Source organism: Triturus cristatus, chromosome 1_2 (assembly GCF_964204655.1).
Source record: "Triturus cristatus chromosome 1_2, aTriCri1.1, whole genome shotgun sequence".
NCBI lineage: Eukaryota > Metazoa > Chordata > Amphibia > Caudata > Salamandridae > Triturus > Triturus cristatus.
The window spans coordinates 21,049,028-21,071,900 of record NC_140580.1 but is presented as its reverse complement, the minus strand read 5'-3'; the positions used below and the strand labels follow the sequence as shown (position 1 = coordinate 21,071,900).

General features: G+C 43.6%; 1 protein-coding gene across 2 annotated transcripts in view; it reads left to right on the top strand.

Moving 5' to 3' along the window:
- Positions 1-22,873, top strand: part of DENND2D (DENN domain containing 2D) — a 736,340-nt gene that overhangs the window by 240,551 nt on the left and 472,916 nt on the right. For both annotated transcript variants that reach the window (XM_085600175.1, XM_085600177.1), the window contains exon 4: positions 15,211-15,280. In XM_085600175.1, the coding sequence (XP_085456301.1) occupies positions 15,211-15,280 (70 nt within the window). The remainder of the gene's footprint in view (positions 1-15,210; positions 15,281-22,873) is intronic.

Here is a 22,873-nt window from a genome sequence, read left to right as displayed (position 1 = left end):
TTGGCTGCTCTGTGCCACACTGCTAAGGGGGTGAGCACAGGTTATTTTGGGGGTTTGCTTGTGCTTTACCCTGACAAAGATAGTGGTTGCTGCTTGACCAAAGCTTACACCCTAGTCAACCAACAACCTAATTTCTCACACCCACAAATGTGCAGGGAAGATTAGTTTATGTTCAGAGGCTGAGTGTTTATTATTGTGTGTGTTTGGGATGTCTACAAACATTATGAGCATACATTTTGCAATAACTCACTGCAATCTTCGGAACATGTGCACAAGATAAATGCTTCACGAACATTAGTAGTATATCTGCTTGCGAACACTAAATTTTGTAAGATTGATGATTGCAAGATGGAGAATTGGGTGCTGAACACAGAGGACAACGAAGTCCTTCATCTCTTCTTCCGGCAGCATGACAGAAAAAGATACACTTTGGAAAGCATATAATCCTATTGTATCCTGAGCTGAGAAACAATAGTTAGATACGGCAACTTTCAGACAAATGTTTGGCTGTTAGGAAGTATCTGTTGGTCCCACCCAATTTTAAATGTAACATAAGGTTTATATGGAGGTCCCTGTCTTCTCTACTTACGTACTTATGACTGTACACCATCCATCATATTTCTCACCATATTAAAATACAGCACTCCACATGAAACATACTTCATATGTTTCTCTGCACTTACTCATCTGCACTCCCCTCCATCGATCAAGTATGTCACACTATCATTCGCTGCCCTCTAACTTCAAACAATACCATATAATATCACCACTACACAAAACCTCAACTCCTCAAGTACATAGAAAATAGCATTTTACAAAGTTAAACACTCTGAAGACAAATTAATTCTTCTCCCACTCTATCTAGCAACTGAGTACAGGAAATTGTCACGTTGCAACACTGTACTTCTCACAGACATCCAACCAAAGACCTGCATGCTACTGCACCTGAGACCAAACCCTCATTTTCTCACCCTTTTCCATCCGGTCATTGTACCACCCACCGGTCACCCTAACATAACACAACCAACAGAAACATCAAAACACTTTACCCTCCCTTAAGATACCATATAGTGTCACACGGCTACACCTCAGAAGATGGTGCACCATCTGATTCTGATATATATGCCCACTAGAACTCTTCCTCGTAACAACTCAGGACACTCTTCTCCAGCTCAGTCCATTGTGCACAACCCATCACTACCCTTCCTGCTCAGTACACTCTTCAAGCTCCACCTCAATACTTCAAATTCTTTAAATAAGTGTTCCTTATTCATGTTTATCATATTACAAGTCAAAGCACTTGTCAAACAAGTCTTATCAGGTTGTCCCCTTAACACAATCGGTAGTGTCCTCCATTCTAGCCCTCTCCCCACACTAGAGCTTACACAACCTAATGAACTAACCAATCACTTCCTAACACGATCACAAACCACATCAAATAACACTCTTAAATATCCCTGGCCTCCCCTTATCATCCTCTCCAAGTCTGGAATCCATGGAACTGGATGTAAATCGAACAATCACCTCTTCTCCATTTATTGGGGACATAAAGGGACATTAACAGAAGCAAGTGCCACCACTATGTCATGCCCAACCAAAATACTTCTCAGTAAGTCCTGATGCTCAACCTATGGGGACTGCACATCCTTTATACAAAACAATCACAGAAGACCAAAAAATATGACCTGTGAAATACATGGACAAAATTATAGGACATCAGACAGCACCTTATTGGCAGTATCTATCTTTAAATAAAATGATCACTCATGAACTAGCAAACTCTTAACAACAATTGACAACATCCCCAAGATGAGGAGCACAATATCCCAGACTAGAACATCTTTATGAACTATGACTATATGACAATAGATGACATTAAAACCAATGGCACAAACAAATGTCCACCAGGGTTTATCTATCATCAGGGAGGTTAAGATGATACAGGTTAGGTAGTAGACCTCATAACCAAACCTCCATTGCAGACCACCATGCGGAGATGTGCACACTTTCATCATCTACATGGTTAGGTAAGAAGTTTGGAAGACCTTTACCTTTCTACAAAGCTCCTACATTGGGATAGCCTACACAAACAAAACCTCCCACTCAAAACAAATGTTGTTCGGGTGTAGAAATACCCTAGTGGAGTGTCTTTATTGGAAAGAATCATAATACGTCTGCAGAATCCACCAAGAGGTTACATTGGCAAATCCTGTGCTTTACCAATGCCCAGTAGCAGCAGATCATGCTGTGGAGGCAGATGGTCATCTTGAAGAAAGCACAGTGTGATGCTAAAAGCTAATGCTGTCTTGTGATAGGTGGGGTGTGGTATGCAAATACCGTTGAGTTTTGGGTTACCCATACCGCCATGGGATTCAGAGGACATTTTAAAAATGTAACGCTTGCTTAAAATGGAGAGGAATGCAATTCATAATTACAAATGTTCCACTTTTCTGTGTTCCCACACTACTTCCAATAAAAACGGTACCCTGCTTGTGTGAGTGAGCCTATTGCCATTGACAGGAAAGGTTCCAAAACGCAACTTTTAGACAGGAAGTGTTTGCCATTTTGTAGACTTGGATATTTGGGTGTGGGCTTGGTTACTGCCTTGGGAAACCCACTAAACCCAGACATTTGTGAACGTGAAACACCCAGGGGAGTCTGTTTGTATGACTTGCATGGCTCCCACTCCATTGTCTTACCCAGAATTTCCTTCAAATGTCACACGTTGGTTGCAATCATGTATTTTCCTCACAATTCTTTGAGGGAAAGTTTGGGAATCTTCCAAGATCCACATAATTCCTGTCACACAGAGTACCCAAACTTCTCCTGATAAAAATGACACCCCACCTGTGTTGCTGGTGCTTATCGCCCATGCCAAGGACAGGTCAGATCATAGATTGTGTAATGTCAATGGTGGTATCAATGAGGCCTTCCCATGGTTACAGTTTTGCTCTATTCCAGTTATGTGCATTGGGTCCACCTCCATATGGAGGCAGTGTTTAAATCGCGAGAAGTGTGGGAATCAGGGTGGTAAAACTTTGGCCATTGACTGTAGGTGCTTGGTTTTCTGTTACATGGATATTGGGAAAATAGCTTTTTGACCCATACTGTGACATTTGCAGGAAACTCTGGATCCCCCCTGCATATCTAGCTTTCAGAAATGCACAGGATTTGTAAGGATTCCAGGTTGACGGCCGATCAAGAGTCTGAATAGTGCACCATTAACCATGTCAAGGGAGAGGAAATAGGTATTTACCCACTATCTGCTGGCCCATATGTGAGAGCTGCAACCTAAAGAATCCAAAGTTCTTCTTGCTTGCCGTGGAAATGCTCTAGGCCCCGGGACAGCAGAAAGGTTGTTGGGGCTTTATGTTGAGGTATGCGGCCTACTGTCCGTTCAGTTGGCCACCACCACATAGTTTTTTAAATTAAAAAATAAATAAATCCATGGCATCCAGAGTGGGGGTAAATCCTCCAATATCCCCTCTTGGAATCGGGGAGCAGAAAGACTGTTATGGCCTTCAAGTATGGAGCTGCAGCTTAATGCCTGGGCAGTCAAGGTCCCACTCCATTGTTTTGTAAAACCTGGTTTCTATTGTTTTTTGCGCACCTTTTATGGAGGGCATGTAATGTAGGGGTATAATCACCAAATCTGCCTCCTGGTGGTCTGAAAGTCTGTAGCATCTTTTAGGGATATTGATGCTTAATGTGGGGGTAGCTCAACTCCATTCATTAAAAAAAAACTGTAATCCCTAATTTCTAAGGGTTTTTCTGCCCCCTCCGGTGCGGATTGGGGTAAGGTCCCAATCTGACCCCAAGGGGGTCAGTATAAGACTGTTGGGAACTTTAGGGGTGGAAGTCAGGTCCGATGCCTGGGCCGGCCATCCCCACCTCATTCTTTTCTTTAAAAATAAATATTCCTGGTTTCTATTGGTCTTTCTGACTGCCCTGTGGGGGAGCCTGGGGTAAACACCCCAAAGTACCCCCCCCCTGTTAGGGGACAGAAAAACTGTTGAGCTCTTTTGAGGTGCGGGTAAAGTCCAATATCCCCTCCTCAATAAATAAAAAAACATGGATACTCCCTGGTTTTATTGGGCTTTCTGCCCCCCCCACACTCCATAGGAGTGCAGATTGTTAGTAAACGCCCCCCAATCTGCCTCACAGTGGGGCAGAAAAGCTGTTGGGCCCTTTAGTCGTGGGATTAAGGTCTGATACTTGGGCAGCCCCCACAATTTCTTTTAAATATCCCTAGTTTCTAGAGGTCTTTCTACCCCCCTGGTGAAGCAGATTGGGGTTAAACCTCAAATTTGCCCATCCAACCCCTGGGATGGGCTGAAAAACTATAAGGCCCATTAGGGATAGAAGTAAGGTCCAATGGCTAGATGGGCTGCACCCGCACCATTTCCATGAAAACATAAGCAGTTGTTTTCTAGTGGGCTTTATGCCCCCTGTAAAGGAGGGCAGATGAATGATAGACCACCACTCTTCCTCAGGGGCACAACGACTTTTGAGCCCTTTATGGGTGGGGTTAGGCCTGATTCTTCTTCAGGCTGCACCTACCTCATTCTTTTCTTTAAAAAATCCCAGGCTTCTAGTGGGCTTTCTCCCCCTAGGGGGCAGATTGGTGGTAAACCCCCCAGTTTACTGCCTAGGGGGGCAGAAAGACTACGGGCTCTGCTGGGAGTAAATCCCGATGCCTGGGCCAACTTCTTTCTTCTTCGGTTAAAAAATAATCTCTGGTTACAAGTGGCTTTCTGCCCTGTTGGAAGACCTCCCATGGGACAAAAAGGCTGCAGTGCCCTTTAGAAGATGAGGACACGGCTCTATGTCAGGGTGGGGCTTCACCTCCAAATAAATATTTCCTGGTATAGTGGGCTTTCTACCTCTGGGAAGCATGGTCAGAAAGGCTAAATGTAATTTTTTGAGGAGGAGCACTTGCAAATGCCTGGGGGCTGCTGTTTTACCTACCTGTGGTCTATTGTGTGGATCTCTGCTTGAGGATTGCCCTCTGATATTCTCAACATTCCTCTTAGAACAGCGACATAGTTGAGAAACGATTCATTTTTTGCTTGCATTCTGCCAAAAGGTTTGTCTTTCAAGACCAACATTAATCCCCCCACCCAAACAAAAATGACCCCCCTGCCCCACATCTTGTTCCCTGGATCATAATAAGCTTTTACAAGGCTTTCTTCCTTCTATTCCCAAATATGCAACAATCTTGTTTTCTGAGTGGCAAGAATTTCTTTCCTCCTATAGCAACTAAATCAGATTTTAACAGCTCTCCCACATTTCTACTGTAAGTTTGGTTTTCTTATCTCTTTTGATGGGGGTTGTGACATGGTAGCAGCTGCCATGGTAATAGTACCAATATAGAGAACTATGACATTAAAATTAATTAACCAAAATAACAAGTTAAAACATTAAGTTGAAACAATTAGCTAAAATATTCCTGATGCCGACTTTGATGATTGCCGAACCCGGGGCATTATGCCTGTGACATTTGAGAAATACACAAATCGTGCGGATTCCACAGGACTACACCTGTCCTGTACTGAATCATTTATGCCCTGTGGAAGTCACAGGCCGGATGGCCATGTAAAGGGGGCGAAACACATGTTGGCTGTTATTCCTCTTTTTTCGATCTGACTCTGAGTCCTTGAAGCTAGTCACAAACACATAAAAATAAAATCACTACCTTGCATACTTTGTATTGGAATTTTCTCCGTGCAAATCAGCAATTTTTGGCTTGTCCTGACTCTCTCTTGGAATTCTCTTGTGACTAGGGGGTGAGGGGTCTCCCCCTGTTGAGGACTAGCACCCTCTCCATATTTTGCTCAATTAAATACGGGCAGTAAGAGATTGGGACTGTTCACCCCTCCTCACTTTGCAATTAGCTAAAATCATTTGAACACACTGCAGTAGAGATAATATTTTTCCCTTATTCCAGGCAAACGTAATCCTTGTCTTGTGGAAGAAAATCTATGATGCATAACTGAATGAATAATATAAAGTGAAACAAGGAGGGGTATTGTTACACGTTAACGTAGCCACCAGGAAACCTAAAACTCCATTATCTTTCCTAAAATCAACACTGACTTCTTGTTTATATATAAAAAAAAATTAAAAACTTAGGCCTTCCAACAAAATCACCACCAACTGCTACTTTTTCTCTCTCACTTGGTGACTTGTGACGAAATCCTGAAGTCAGCGCGATACATACTCAGCACCTTGTGAAACACTAGGGTGCCAACGCTAGACAAAATAGAGAACATGCAAACTGATAAAGCTCTCCATCCCACAAGTGTTGTAGCGATCTCCAAATCTCTTCCGCCAGTGGAGTTGTAAAATAAGCATCCTTTAGGTCTATTTTCACAAAATAGTCCCCTTCCTGAAGAGTAGATCTTAACAGATGGTTTCCTTACAGTTTAAAAATGTACGTACTCTACAAATAAATCCCCTAGAATCTATTTCTGGACGCTAAACCTTTTCTTACTCCTTCACAAAAACCTTTACTCCCAAAATTCTTTAAATGTTCTGATACTTTTTCTATTGCAGCCTTTCTTTTTATTGATAAGCAAATTTTTCTTTTGTGAAAGAACAAACTTAAAAACACATACAACAGTCCAATTGAACTGGCATCAAAGTGACATATCACGGAATCAGTGACAATCAATAGCAAAACCCCCCGCCCCATCCCCCGACCCCCCGCTCCCCCCACCCGCACCGTCTCCCCTAGACTAGACCCCCTAGCCACTTCCCTATTGCAGCCTTTCTTAACATCTCCTTGCACTCTTTTTTTTCACCAGTTCCTGCAAAAACACAAACTCTTTGTTCCAGCAATTAAAAAGGAGTTCCCATGAACTCCTCCACATAACCTTTCATGGTATTAAGGACCCACTGATCATTTGTCAACTCGCTCCTTTTTTTTTCCAAAATATGTTAGATACCCACTACCTTTTTGAGGGAAAATCCAGAAAACATCCTCATTCCTACCCTTGAATCACTTGTTGGCTTCTTGCCTGTGACTGTCAACGTCTATTTGATCTTTTCTGCTGCGGGAAAAAACAGTGGTTGATTGAAAGCCCCTAAAAGATCCTCTTCCTTGCATCTGATATTTGGACTTGTTGAACATACAGCTGCTGAAGCTTCCCCTTCCTCCAGCCCTGTCAAAAACACTACCTCCAAACACTCTACATAATGATGCCTGAGCCTTATCGAAGGCTATGGAAGTAGACTTAAATTTGTCTACCCATTTCACCAAACTATCTGCAAAAAGTAGTTCTTTGTTGTGCTCCCTAAGACTCTTTGTTACCAATGTCAACTAACTTCGGCCTAATTCACATCAGAATGGCTTTATGCCTTTCAGTAATCAATACAGCGTTCATATTTGCACTCTGGTTGCATCCCCTTAGCAGCTTTATGTCCACACTCAACTCTTCTGATTTATCTTCCTCAGCCTTGTCACGAACCTGAGCCAGAGGACCAATAACATCTAGGAGCATATACTGGCACTGCTTGAGTGTTCTTTCCAGTACCTTTTTCGAGGATCATAACCCATCTGAAGTAGAAAACTGATCAATTCTGCATACACTTATAGGGTGGCACAAACCTTATTTGTTACTAGATAACACTCAGCCCTCTCCTTTTCCAAACGTGTGTGCATTCAAAGTTTTATGAACTCTGCCACATAACCCATCGGGCACCAGTTGGCACTCCTACGATGCCTGGTTATTTGTGGACAAAAAATACACTTCAGCGTAAGGATACATACCAATCCCCTTTCCCTTCTAAACAGTCTATTTTTATCGTTGTCCCAACCTTTATCATTTTATAAATCGAATTCATATTTATCATCACAAATGTCCATGTCTTCATCAGGCTGTGCCTAAATCTCGTTTGTGCTGCTATTGACTACCAGTAATGTATCGAGAGAGACACATTACTCTCTCTGATGTTTAGACCTCCCGTATCTATGGAGGACAACATCTCCTCATTCCCCTCATGAATGTGTTTCCTTTCATCTTTTTCAGTCCTCCTTTCTTTGCCTCCCTCACAACTATTTCACCTTACGATCAAAATTAATTATCCATCAGATGAATCTGACAACTTTTGTTTCTTAACATCCAAATAATCAACAGCTTATCAAATTGAAGATTGAACTTTCTTTGGAATCAGTTTCCTTAAAATATCCTCGTGCACCAGTTGACTGGCAAAACAAGATTCCTTCAGCTTAATGTGCTTCAAAACAAATTATTCTTGTAAATTACTAAAAAAGTTCTCATTGAAAGGAGGTGTAAACAAAGTATATATTAAACTATAACTAAATTAAAGGATTCCAGAACCAAAATAATGTATTAAATATTGAATAAGCCTTCTTACATTAAAATTGTGTGGTCTCAGATGGGCTCTGACAAACTCCTACAAAAAGAAAGTTGTCAGTAAAAGAGCTGGCGCATGTGCTCCCAAGGCTCCTATTCTCAACCAATTGTAGCGCAACACAGCATTACCATTACAGTTCTCAACCAAGATGGCAGCGATAAGCCTGCAACATTTCACGCCATGGATCATGCTGCTCTAAACCCAAAGTGCATTTCCAGTCTTCCTGCATGTGAATAGAAACAGGATTGACGCGCAGCTACTTTACAGGGCAAGAGCCCATGTTTTCCTGGGCCCTTGCGATGTAGATCCAGCTGTTCTTTTTATTTTGTGTGCAGGGTCAATATAGATATTGATTATTAAAATGATCTGTTTAATTGACAGTTTAATGGCCAAACTATTTGCATAAATTTATTTTGAATGGGTAACTGCGTTATTTTTAATTTATGACTGATGTTTATGAAAATAGAGAGCCCGACCTTTGAATGGCCTTTTTGGCCTCTATTGTTTCACACAAATTAAGTGTTTGGAACTCAAGGAGCACGACTTCTGATTGACGCCATGTTTCTTGAAAACCGGTGCAGTCATAAGATGCCATATATTGATTACATCACTGTTTAAAAGTAGCCTCGAAAGGCCAGCTACATTCCAACAGCAGAACTTATTCGAACTTTCAACTGCTGGCCAACCCTTCTTTCATGCAAGTTTTGGGGCACTCTTGGCCATATGAATTCAATCCACATTTTCTCATTGTTGCCGTCACTGGAATGCACACGATCCTGTTATTTTGGCCCTGGGCATTAAATCGATTGATCTCGGGTTTTGTATGGATTATTTGTTGCTAGTATTTATTCCAACTGGGTTTCATGGAACTGAAGCTAAGTGAGTGGCTGATGAATGGACATTGCTGACAGCCTTGGTTGTTTGAGTTTTTTCAATATGAGTTGGCCGTGGCAGAAGTATTGTTGGATAAGGGTTGGGACAGGGTCTACTAGCTTCAGTGCCCCATCCCTTAGATATGCTTTTTTGGGGAAAACATATGTTGCCATTTCTAAAAATTGCTCTGACTGCACACTTCTTTGTTATTTTAAACTGCTTGATTGTACTTTTAATACCACACTTGCACGTTTACAATCGCGACTGGTAATCATTTTCTCGCTTCTACTTCCTGATATCCTTGAATAGTCTAGCGCCACTCTTAAGGTTAGCACTCTAGCTTTTATGACCCACGTAAGGGAGGGTTACATAAATGAGCAGGCTGCCTGTTCACGCAGTGGATGCGCTGCTAGTACACCAAAGGCAAGCACGTCTGTGTGCATCTGCGCCAACCAGCTCCAGGAGCCAGCCACTGTGTCAGTTTTAAAACTTACTTGGCCTTGGACTTGCTGTTCCTAAGACCTGTAAGTGCGCATATTAGCCGTGAACATATTAGTTCCTTAACAAAGTTTGCCATTTTCAGTTTACACACTAATAAGAGTACTTTGTATACCATGAAGCACCACTCTACCACATTCCTATCTCCAATATCCCAAAATCACCTCCTTCGAACCCTAAAAGGGTCACACAGCTTAATAGTGCACACAAGGTGGCGTCATCGACTATGACCTATCTGATCACATATTTGCTGGGAAAACAAAAACTTGAAATATCCAATCTTCTAGTTGACTTTAACCTTGATATACTATTTTTGACTGAAACGTGGCTCTCGGAGGACTCTTATCTCGCTATTTTGTCCGCACTTCCTGAGAGATAGCTTATATTCACCAAGAATAGATTAATTGATAAAAAGGTGGCTGTGTTGTAGTAATTGTGCAACGCCATCTCCACATGTCCCCTATTGCTTGCAAGCAAAGTCCTGATATTTTAGTATTAAAAATTCACTTTAACAAAAGTCCCTTAGTAGGCTTGGTAACGTACTGGCCCCCACAATATGTGACACCTTCTTGAATTTATTCTATGAGATGGTCTGTTCGCTGTGATTTAACTACATTTGATTGTAAGTTATTGTCCTCACTGGCTCTTCATTAGCACATCACCAGTCTAACAGATATAAAGGGCATATTTTGGACTCAGTTTGGGTTTAGAAACTGTCATAACTAATTCTACTATCTCTCCTTGCATATGGTCGGACCATTACTTAATTACATTTTACTTATCCATCCTTGTACATAAAAATCTGGACCACCCTGATGTTGAAAACCATTCTACATAGGTGTAGCATAAACGTAGACGCTATATCTTCTGCCCTGAATTAGATTATACCCAATTGGAGCACAATGGTTGACAAAGCAGAATAAGAATCCACTAACTGGCTACAAGAAGCAAGCAGAATTACTAAACCAGCTTTGGTGGTTTATTCCTGAACTAAAACAAGCCAAACTTCAACTGTTTAGAAGCAAGCTAGAATGTTAAAATGTAAACAAATCTTAATAACAACAAAGTCTAGATACTATTCCAGCAAAATCAATGAGGCCCTGTTGGACTATGGGTTACTCTCAAACTATTTGCACTCATTCCTCAGTTTTTCTGAATTTCGTTTTTGTTGGCATTAGGACTCTGTGTACTTTACCACTGCTAACCAGTGCTAACGAGCTGGTGCTCTTTTTCTAAAACATTGTACAATTGGATTACACCTGATTGGAATATTTAATTTACTTAAGCCCCTAGTATATGGTACTACATGTACACAGGGCCTTTAAATGAAATGCTACTAGTGGGCCTGCCGCACTCATTGTGCCTCCCAATCAAGCAGCATTTTAAAACATTTCTCAGGCCCTCCATTGCAGCTGGTAGTGCAGTTAAACTGCCATTTCGGCCTGGCAAAATAAACCTTTTGCCAGGCTGAAATCATCCTTTTTAATACATATACGTCACCCTTCGGATAAGCCCTAAAAGCCCATACGGCAGGGTGCATTTTATTTTTAAAAAAGTAGGACATGTGTTTTTAAGATTTACATGTCCTTGTAGCGAAAAACTCCTAAACTCATTTTTTTCTACTCTAAGGCCCTCCTCTCCTATTAGATAACACTAGGTTACCTTCTTACATTTAATAAGAGCTAAGGTAAAATGACATCTTTGGACTCAAATGAATTGTAATTTTAAATTCTTTTTAATTGTACAGTCGGATTTTAGATTACAATTTTAAGAATGCCACTTTTAGAAAGTTGTAATTTTCCTGCCCAAAAGCTTCTAAGGCCGTCTAGGAGTTTCCAGCTACCTGAACTTATTAATGGCATCCCCATGAAGAATGGGTATTTGTCCAAGACAATGAAAAATAGGGGACTAGATGTGGGAAGGATGGACCATCATTCCAGGATGGTTAGGTTGGGGCTGTGCTGTTCCCTGCCACACTTACATTTCAGAGGCCTTGCTTCCAGCACACACAAGGGAACTTGACACCAATCTTTTGCCCCACCAGATGTGGGGGTAGCCTAGAAGATTCCCCACTGCAAAGGCTGGCTGGCACCAGGTATAAATATTTGACCCTCAGTCTAACGCTTAAGTTCACTCCTGGACATGTGGAAGACTTCAAAAGGACTGTCTGGATCCCCAGAGCACTGCCCTGCTGCTTGAGGCTTGCCTTGTTCTCCAGAGGACTGCCCTGCTGCTACCAGAGTAGCTGAAGCTTGAAGCCTGCCCTGCTGCTAGAGGCATGCCTTGCTGCTTGAACCCAGGACTATCAGAGTGACTCCAAAGGCAAGTCAGCTGGCCTCCTGTGTGAGCTACGGGGACATAACAAGCTGCAGGGACCTTGAACCCTGCACCTGGCCTCTGCTGGAGTGAGTCCAGCTACCCCAAGAGGTGCCTCCCAGGTCCTGAACTCTTAGAAGTGGTGTTAAAGGTACTCCTCCATGCCAAACTGTGGGTTCCACCAGAACCGACGCAGCATGAGGCAACTTGATGCAGGACTCCGCCACGGAGCCCCTTGCAGCTTCTGAATGGCCGCCTCATCGCAACCAACGTAGAGTGACACAACTCAACACAGGACCTCACATCCTATCCCTTGCAGCTCCTCATCGGAACGGACGCAGCGTTACACAACTCTTCGCATCAAGGACATAAAGTACAATCCTCAGCAGGACTAACCTGATCAATGTATCCGACCTGCTATCAATTCAAGTTTTCTCTGTTTTCTAAATTGGTGTAGGATTTTTCTTGTGTTGTATTTTCACGTTATTGCTGTTTGTTTGCTGCACAACTACTTTACACTTTGCTTCTAAATGAAGTCTGACTGCTTTTGTACCAAGCTACTAGAGGGTGAGGCACTGATAAATTGAGTGACTTTTGTGGTTCACTCTAACAAGGTCTATGGTTGTTCTTTGAGTAGGGTTTCCACCAATAACCCGATTTCTTATGTTGGTGAATTCCAATATTTGTGTTTGTGCTGTTCCACTCAGTGATTTTGTGTAACACTAAAATCCCTTATAAATAATCTGACAAAAGATTCCACCTCCTTATAGATTTCCTTGTTTAATCATATTTCCTTTGCTTCTTTTCCAAATTCTAATTTAGTCTCATATTTGTGCACCTGTGACTCTTGCCTGCAAAGATGGAGTTGGATCTCAACAAACTTGAAAGCTGCAGAATGACTAATCTGAAAAAGTTGTGCATAGAGAGGAAGATGGAGCCAGCCAAGGGCTCACCGAAGTTGGAGTATGAAATAGACTCCTGGGTCTAGGAGACCGTCCATGAAATACAAGCTGCAGAACAGGAGTAGGAGGAGGATGATGAAATAGAGGCTGAGAAGGATAACTTTGCAACAGCTCCAGAGCTAGAAGGAAACTAGAGTCCTCTGCCTTTGGCCCCAGCATCAGAGGCGAGTAGGAGACCCGCTGGAGTGTGGTCCAGCATAGGAAGCAGTGTGGCCTCCCACCCTCTGTCCCCTGAGGAACAAGAGGACAGGAAAAATGTAATTGAGTTCAGGTTGCAGCTGGCCCAGCTGGAGCTGGTTGCAAAGGAGAGAAGGGTAGAGAAAGCCCAGGGAATGGTCCAGGAGGAGGGAAAACTAGCTCTGAAGGAAAATAAACTTCTTTGGCCCCTGAAGTGTGTCTAAAGGGGCTGGACCTAAAGATCAAGCAAGTCTCAGAGTCCAGCTGGAATAGCGGTAATGACCGCTCCGTGTCACCTGTAGACAGGAGGATCCACATTCCTAAACATCTGGTGCCTAACTTTGCTGTGGGGGGATGATATTGATAAGTGGTTCACGTCTTATGAGGTAGCATTTAGAATGCATATGATCCCAGGGGAGTGATAGGGAGGCTGGGCATGTCAGCTATTGAGAACGAAACCCTGCTGACTTTAGAGGTGGCTGACCAGATTTACTACGGCCCATGAAAGCAACCCTTATTACATATTTGAACCCCCCACCCCAGAGGGATGCCGCTTAAGGTTTAGGGACAGTCACAAACTGTCTTAGGTAGTCTTAGGTAGACTTTATGGACTTCTCCAAGAAGGCACTGGATGGTTGGATGAAGGGCAGTAATGTAAGTAGTTATCAAGAGCTGCACAATCTATTGGAGAGAGCACATGCTCAGTAACTGTTTTCCAGAGCGCCAACAACCTCTAAAAGATAGCAAGCTCACTAACCCCCCCGAGAGCTTGTCAAGGAAGCATACTCTGGCTCAGCACCAGGGTCTATGAGAAGGTACCTGGGAGTGACCCTCAGGAGGGTAGTTTGGGTTTCCCCCAAGAGAGTGAGGGGGAGGTTCACAGTGGCTTGGCAGGTCCTAATAAAGCTATGATAGTCAATTTCAAACATGTGATGAGCAATGAATAGTGAACCCAAACAGCCCCTCGGCTGCAGGCTCTCCGCTGGATCCCCAGCCTAGCGTTCATAGGAGCGGGAGAGAGCATACGGGCCGGGGAGGCAAAACTGGACCGGTGAGGGGCTCGCGACAAACCCCTATCGGGGGGGTGGGCGGGACTATGAGCAGGCAGCCGGGAAGCTCGGGAAATCGCCAGGTGCTGATTGGGCAGGGTGGTTTAAATGGCCCAATACGCAAGGGGCCCCCTGGGTGCGCACCAGGATTTAAGGGCGTGGGGGGCCCACCCAGGGCATGTGCCTTCGCCGTGAAACCAACTCACACCTGTAATCCGGGAGTCGCAGCCGCAGGCAGCGGATGGGCTCAGGCAAGGTGGGGGACAGCACAGAGGGACAGCAGACAGAGCGTAATAGCTGAAGAAAAGCTGCTCAAACCTGTGCCCTTGGGATGCCTTACGGCAGGGGAGCAGGCTAAGGGACAGCATGGGGTCAGCAGAGGGTGGACACGGTACTTGCAGCACGGGCCAGGCATGAGGGCCACCCAACAATACTTGGCAGCAAGGTGTAGCCTAGAGACTGCAAGAGAAGTGCAAGACCTGCTGAGAAGGGGCATTGGCTTAGGGAGCTGTCAAAAAGGCTGTGGTGTTATGGTTAAGGATTGGACTGGAACTCCAAGCGAGGAGGCGTGAACGACTGGTTTGAAAATAGATTGCATGTTTTGTATGGCAATATGTAAATAAAAGCTGCACCCTTTTGCACCATCACCGAATTGCGTTATCTGTGAGCACATGGGAAAGTGGGTGCATGGATGCATGCGTGGGCTGGGGAGCTCAAGGGACTTGCCCATCTGCGAGGGGTGTAGGCCGTTGAAGCCCAGAGAGTCATAAAATACTTACACCCGGAGAGGCAACGAGGGAAGCCAGGCCCAATGACCAATCAGTCGAGAGCTGCTACCATTACTGTTAGTGAGGCCAATGCTGCCCTTGCTGCTACAGACCGAGCGTGGCGTAAAAACATATATATTGCTTCATCGCAACTTCTGAAATGGTAAATCAGTATATTTTTTCTTGCAGTGAAATATTCTCCTTTGTTTTGACAAATGTTGATGGCAGCAGAAAGTTTGGATACTGCAGAAGAATATTGGTAAGTGCACATTTCCTAAGTAATAATTCGACAAAGGGAATATTTTTGTCTTGCATGCAACCTAGAAACGTACATTTTCTTTAAGGGATCATGGGCCCAATTAACAAAGAAAGTAATACATTTAAGACCATGAAAATAGCTCAGTTCTTCTAGCTCTACACATTTTTATACATTCACAAAAAGAAACACGCATTGGGAAAACTAAATAGTCTCCTTTTTAAAGGGCGAGTACCGACATACTGGCTCTCTCAATGCGTGTTTATTTTTATTTTCTTGCTGTAAAGTTGCAAACAGTAAAGTAAAACAGCCAAAATAGCCTCCATTGCATCATCATCATGCATGCACGCACACGCCTATGTCCCCATGGTGGCCATCCTGAATGGTTCCTTGAAGGCAGCTGTGTGTGTGTGCATACTTGTGAAAGACCGGTTGCCATTTGGCTGTTTTACATGATCGTTCCAACATGGCCAATCCGCTACACGAAGACACCAAGCCTGTTTGTGCGCAGAACTTGCACAGAGCTTCGGTGATTGTGAGCCCCATCTCCTCCTCCCATAGGGAGCGTATATCCCTTCCGGTTTCTGGAATCTCCTCCAGCACTGCACAGTATAGGGTTGAAATGTGTCGTTTTTGAGAGGTAGTGGTTAGTAACCTTTCCAGTGCAGCACAAGGTACCAGCTCCTTGGGAAACTGCGGAGTGATTTCTCCCAGTGCACTCCTGAGTGAGTCTCATATGGCGTATACTTCCAGGGAGAGAAAAAGACTATTTGCATTATTCATTTTTGTATCAATTGCTTTAGGCTCGTGTGTGGCTACGAAATGGGGGGTGGTTACAGTGCGTATAAATAACTCGAGCGGTACATTCATGCACTGTTTAACAGTAGTATGTATATTGCAGTCATTTGTAGGTTCCCTTTATTGTTAATTCCAATGTAATTCCTCCTTCCAGAAATAACGGGGGTAATAGAGAAATATGGAGTGAAAGTCGATTGATTTACCTGTCACAGCTATAACATTAATAGTTTGAGAATCGGGAACTGTGTCGTTAATTGTGGAAATATTTGTTAAGTGCAATTTATTATGCATCACGAAAGAAAATGGATACAGAAAACAGCTTCACAGGCACTTGTGTTCCCCACGTTTCGATTGACATTGACAAGTACTCTTCAAATCTGTGCAAAATGCAGTCCACATGCTATATAAATGCCGATAATACTTGTGTGATATATGACAGTGAACAAAATAGAAGAAAACAAGATCAGCTTGGAATCTGCTGTAGCCGGCGTTGACCCCAGTCTATCCTTTCCACAACTGCTGTAATTATACATTCTTTGGCTACTTGACAGATGATTCCAGATCACTCGAATTAGGTTCATGCTAGACGACTTTCTCTTAAGGTAGCCAAAAACGCAACTCTGAAAATGTAAAAAAATAACGAAAGCTTATTGATTTATAAGCAAAAACATAGAAAAGAAAATGCAAGATGGGCCATGAACTGTACACAACAGCAACTGTGGAAATGGACAATGATCACAAGTTAAAGAAACCTTTGCATTGTGCGTATTGGTGTTTGTGCAGGTAGCCCAGACATCCCAACGAATCACCTCCAACAGATTTCCGGACGAGATGGAGATATAGCCTGAGCCAACTTCCTACTCTATTCAGTCTTCCCTACAAATCCTTTGAGTTTTAGGCATGCAGATGCTATCCAACTTCAAAATCACTTGCACAAGCTCTCTCCTTTTCGGATGCTGTAGATGGTAGCCAGACAAGCATGGCATGTCCAGTACCCCTTCTTTCATATTTTTGGGACGTCTGACCACATAGTCATGGGAAGCGGACACATTTGCGCTGGACAGTTCTTTCTATAAAGTTTGGAAGCCCAAGACCCTGTCATGAAACATTCACTCCAGGATTAAAGATCCTCCACTTTTAAGGGAATAGTAAACCTTTGCCTTTTTATCAATTTCTATAAATGTGTAGTCTTTTCATCCTTTCTTTGGGAGTCGTAGGTGGTGTTTTAGGTACCAAGAAAACTTATGTTGCATATCAAGAGGTCTAGGAACATGAATGTCCAAGGTCACATTAGTCAAACCCACTGGTACTAACCTTTCGAGTCTGGAATCTCTCTACCCTTGTAATTGTTTTTGCTACAAACTATTAATGAAGTCAATGAATAGCTGCTAGAATAAAACTGTTTATTTTCCAGTATTCTGCTTGGCACAACTTCATGTGTTGTTCAAACATGAGTGAGGTGACCTAATTTCAGTCAGACTCCTGTAAACTGGGATTGGTACCTAACAACACAGTTTTCTGCCCTTAGCTGCTACTACAGTGTTCCCTTGACACGTGCACAGCGCTTTTCGCCATGATTCGCTTTGATGTATCAAGCAATTTTGTATTCATCAAAGCTTGGTGTGAAGTTCCACACATGTGTTCTCTAAAGTACCAGCAAATAATATTGACTTAGGAGGTTGCTCTTTGGTGGCATTTTTTGTGGTCCTGGCAGTGGACCGATCCTCATTCAGGAAGCCCCCATGTTGCACCCTCAGCATCCCTCATAGTTTATTATTAAGAAGGCACTTCTGTATTCACCGAGAATCTGCTTGGCTTTCTTGAAGGATTCTTCCCTGCCCCTATTATGAGGTTCCAACATCTGACTTATGCTTTCGACCTTCATTCAGCAGACAGAGCAGTTGGAGGTATGGAGGTGAGTCACCAGCTTTTGCTCTTAATCACTCGGAATGAACGTTGCAAATAATGTACACCAGGTGGGACAGCCTGAGGAGCCCAGGCAGTTGTAGTAGAGACATGAATCATGGCCATCAACGCCGGAGCTGAAGTCACCAGACCCATGAGGTCCACATAAAGTGCATAAGGTTTCAAGACCACCCCCTGATAGACCCATTGTGTCTGCAATTGGCTCTATACTCGAGCCATTGTCACAATTTTGTGACTTTTTCTTTAAACCATTGGTTCAGAGTAGGAGGGCATACTTAAAGGATACTACTGAGGTCCTCAATCTCCTCATTGATATAGATTTCAACCCGAAAGAGGAATATTTGGTTGGGTTAGACATAGAATCCCTGTACACCAATATTCCCCAAATTGCAACTCTAAGGGTGATAGAGGAACTCCTGTTTGAACAAGATTGGCAATATCAGACCCCTAGACCATTCATCTTACATCTAGCTGAATTAGGACTGACAAAAAATGTTGGGGAGTACAAAGGTGTATTTTATTTACAGACCCATGGAACATCAATGGGGAGTGCATTCGCAGCCAGTCTAGCGGGTCTGTATGTATCCTTTTTTGAGCAGAAATACATTTTTGATGCAGGAAATCCTTGGACACAGAACATCCGTGTCTGGAAACGGTTTATAGATGATGTCCTCCTCATTTGGAGAGGTGATGAAGCGTCTATAAAGGAGTTCATGCAATGGTTGAATAGACAAAATCCGTTTCTGCACTTTACTACTACCATTACCAAGGGCGATCTTCCTTTTTTGGATTTAGTTATCTTTCCATATGAAGGTAAATTGTCTACTAGAGTACATCATAAAGCCACAGATAAAAATGGCCTACTTCACTTTGGGAGCTTTTATCCTAAATCCTTGAGGGAGAATCTTCCTGTGGGGCAGTTTCTACGGCTCCACAGAAACTGTTCGGAACTTGACAAATTTAGGGAAGAGGCTAACCTACTGACAGGTAAACTTAAGGATAGAGGCTATCCTAATCAAGTGGTGAGGAAGGCGCGACAGCGAGCTTGGAATTGTTCGAGAGATGCACTGTTGGAAAAATCAGAAAGACCTGCTAAGAACAATACGATCTGTGTAACTACATTTAACACATTCTCCACGGTGATTAAACACATTATTTTGAAACATTGGCGTATATTGAACTCTAGTGGTCTGAGACTTGAGAAACCTCTATTCTCATTCAGACGAGGCCAGAATATCAAGGATCAACTGGTACATTCCCGTACACCTAACAACGCTCGAGGGGCTCCTCGTGTGATGGGAAATCTTACACCAGTCACGGGCCACACACGATGTGGGTCATGTGACGTTTGCAAATTAACGAAAAACACTAAAGACGTGGACGTTGGGTTGCGCCATCCTTGGCAACAAAGAGTGCACACGAATTGTAATTCCTCTCACGCCATCTACATTATCAAGTGTCCTTGCAACTTGATCTATGTGGGAATGAGCTGCAGGAAGGTGAAAGTGAGGATAATGGAGCACAGGAGTAACATCCGATGTGCCAGGACCAATACGCGCCTTACGTCACACTATGCGGAAAAAAGACATACGGTGGAGGATATATTTTGGACACTGCTGGACAAACCCTTTTCGTACCTTCGACGAGGGAGCCATCACATGCCCTCTTTATACGGGAACAGAAGTGGGTGTAGCGCATTAAAAGTCATGAAACAGGGCTCAATGACGATATACCCTGGGCAGCCTTGGGAAATAAATAAATTTCATTCCCTGAGGGTGACAAAAAATATGCTCTACACTCTATGCAGATGGTACATAAGCAGTGCGTAACACTTGGGATGGCTTTGAGTATGGGTGACATCTCTCTCTAGTATCTATGGATTTGCCTTGACATAACCATTAAATTAACAACAACTATTTTTAGCGCAAGCCATTGGGAGATCTCATTGTAGGTGTTTGTAACTAATTAGTCCCCATAGAACACACTGTTTGTACATCATTTGTTTGGGGAGTGGGGCATAAGCATGTACTACGATAACTATACATTGCACCACCCTTAATGGCTTATGATTAGGGTTTATTAGTAATCCACAGTATCTGGGATAATTGATTAATGGTCCCATGATATCTCGCCAGTTTTATAAAGAATTTTGTAAAAAGATTTTTTTATAAGATTTCTTATTTGAAAACTAGGCGTAGATGTGTTGATCTTTAGGGGCTCTGTATCGGCTCCATTTAGCCTCTGGGTGTTGAGTTAGCGCACTTGTGAAACAATGAGTTGGCGTCTAGTTCTGTACGCTAACGTAGTGCGAGACACGTTATACGCTTGTACCACGTGATGGGAAGTGTAATGGATGTAATGAGGGGAGCATTGTTCCTATACGTCACTGAGAGAGACTTACTATAGTGGCAGCGGACTACTCTTGATAAAGTAAGGAGCAGGGGGTACCAAGTTTGTTTGCGAGACAGTACCGTGCAAACATAGCATTAACCTACTAGAACTATACGAGAAGCACCACGGACCTTGTCTTGGGGGGGTGTTACATGCGGAGTAGTAGGTAATTGTATCTTTGCCTTAGGGATCACTATGAAGACGGATATACATTCAGTAGTACCCAGATCTTGAGCACAGCGGTGTAATATTCTGTTTTTACGCTGTAGCTCTGATTGGAGGGGTGTGACTGTTAGAGAGACATTGTGGAACGAATTTCTATTTGGATTATGCATGGATTGGTAGATCTTGGGATCGTCATACTGCTTTTAATCGTACGGAGCAGTAGATGATGTAATTTACACATATTGATTTCCTCGACAGTGTGTGACTACAGAGGGTCGCCCTCTTCTCCAGTGCCATTTTTAGCGTTCTACCTAATAAACTCGGTAAGATGGAAAAGTGTTGAACCGAGTGAGATAAAGTTATATCACACTTTAACGATATACCTAAATTTATGAGTACGATAGGGGGCATATTGCTCCTATATCATTCTAACTTGACCGATTAAATGCGCAGAGATGTTCACTTTCATTAGCACGTTTAATTTTCTTTTCTGCACAGCATGCAATGAGCACCAAATATGTGATTCACAAAATGTGTGTGACACATATTATTAGTAGAGCCACTAATGCCCGATATTACTTTTAAATGGGTGTGATATTTATGATTTATGAAGCACCTGAGTCGCACCTAATGGGTTGTTTGCGAACGTGGTTGAGCATATGAGAGCACACTATTAGAACTCTTATTTTTATCTGTGTCGAGTTGGTACATCTTGGACAGTTGGTTCTCACTTTTGTTTAATGTTTTTTACAGTTTCCTGTGAGAAGTTGGCCTGATGTATGATGTCACTAGTTCTAGTGTACACCTTATATCAGTCCAAACAACCCTTATGGTGATTGGTTGTAAAGTCAACCTTATAGACCAGCTATCCTAGTGGTAGCATGGTCAAGAGCAGTCTTAGGCTAAACTCTGAATGGCATGTGAAGCCAGCTGTGATACCATATATAATCCCTTGAATACCAAATGAAAGGACACCACAACAGATATATATATAAAATAAAGTGTATTTATTCTAGTCAAACCCTCAGCACTCTTTATGAGATTAGAGGTAAGTACAACACAGTCTTATTTAAACATACATTAAGTCACACAGGTAAGTAATACAGTTAGGCCCTAGGGGCCACGCAAACCATATACTAAGTAAGTGGTATAAGGACCACTGTCACGGAAATAGGATAGGCCTAGGCCTAGGGAATCGCTGGGGCTACACTACACTAGCAACAGTTAGGAAGTGGGAGGCCCACGGGATTCAGGTGCAGAGTGGAAACACTCACGCGTAATGCGTAAAAGTCGATAGAAATAGTACTTGTTAGAAATTAACAGTTTAAGGACACTTCTGAAGCAGCTAGAGAGTCGAGACTCGGAAACTAGACCCTAGGATAGTCACTACCCTTCTGAGCACCGAAGTACCCAAGTTACCTAGCCCACAGGCTGCGGGTGCATAGGTGTGAACTTGCGTCGGGTTTCGTCGTGGACTTCTATGGATGCCTGAAGGAAAGATGCTGACAGGCAGTCAGTGAAGAGTGGCCGGTGGATCCCAAGGCTGGGATCAAGAAGAAAGGAGACCTGCAAGCAGAAGGGACAGAGTCAAGGTCACTAGCCAGTGACCACGTGGAACCAGAAAGGAACCAGGCGATGTCGTGAAGATTGCAGGTGAAGGTGAAGCTTGTCGCTGCAGCCACGAGGACCAGGGAACGTCGAGGATGACCAGGACCAGGAGGCGAGCTGTCCCACGAAGGCTCTTGCTGTCGGCGGCGTCGAAGTTGGACTAGGACTCACCAAGCATTGGCAAGCGGAACCCACGAAGAACGGAGGACTTGCTTCTGGTGCAGACCAGGAAGGTCTGGGGTGCTTCTCTTTTGCAAGGAAGCGGGAGCCAGTCTGGAGGAGCCAAACCAGCAGTGAAGATTTCTGGATGCGTCGTCACAAAGGCCACTAGCCAACGGGCAAGCAACCGGACAGACGCGGCAAGCAGGAAAATGCAGAAGGGCCCCACGCAGGACTCGTGGAGTGTGGGGGGCTGATCTTCGGTGCAGATGGTGCTTGGGGTTGGGGCTTCTCAATCCCCGGTGCACAACTTCGAGGGTGCCTCAGAAGCTGCGCTGGAAGATACTAGCCACTTTTCCCAGGTAGCCGGTCCCACGTCTCTCGTCGCCTCCACGGATCTCAGCTCGGCTGTGGATGTGGATCAGGGTCGGAGAAGTCTGGAAGTCAAGGCTCTGGTCGGGCTCTGCAGTCGGTCCCTCGTAGAACTTCAGCAAAGCAAAGGGTAGTCTCTTGATGGTGCCTGTTTGCACAAGGTAGCCACTCCTTGGC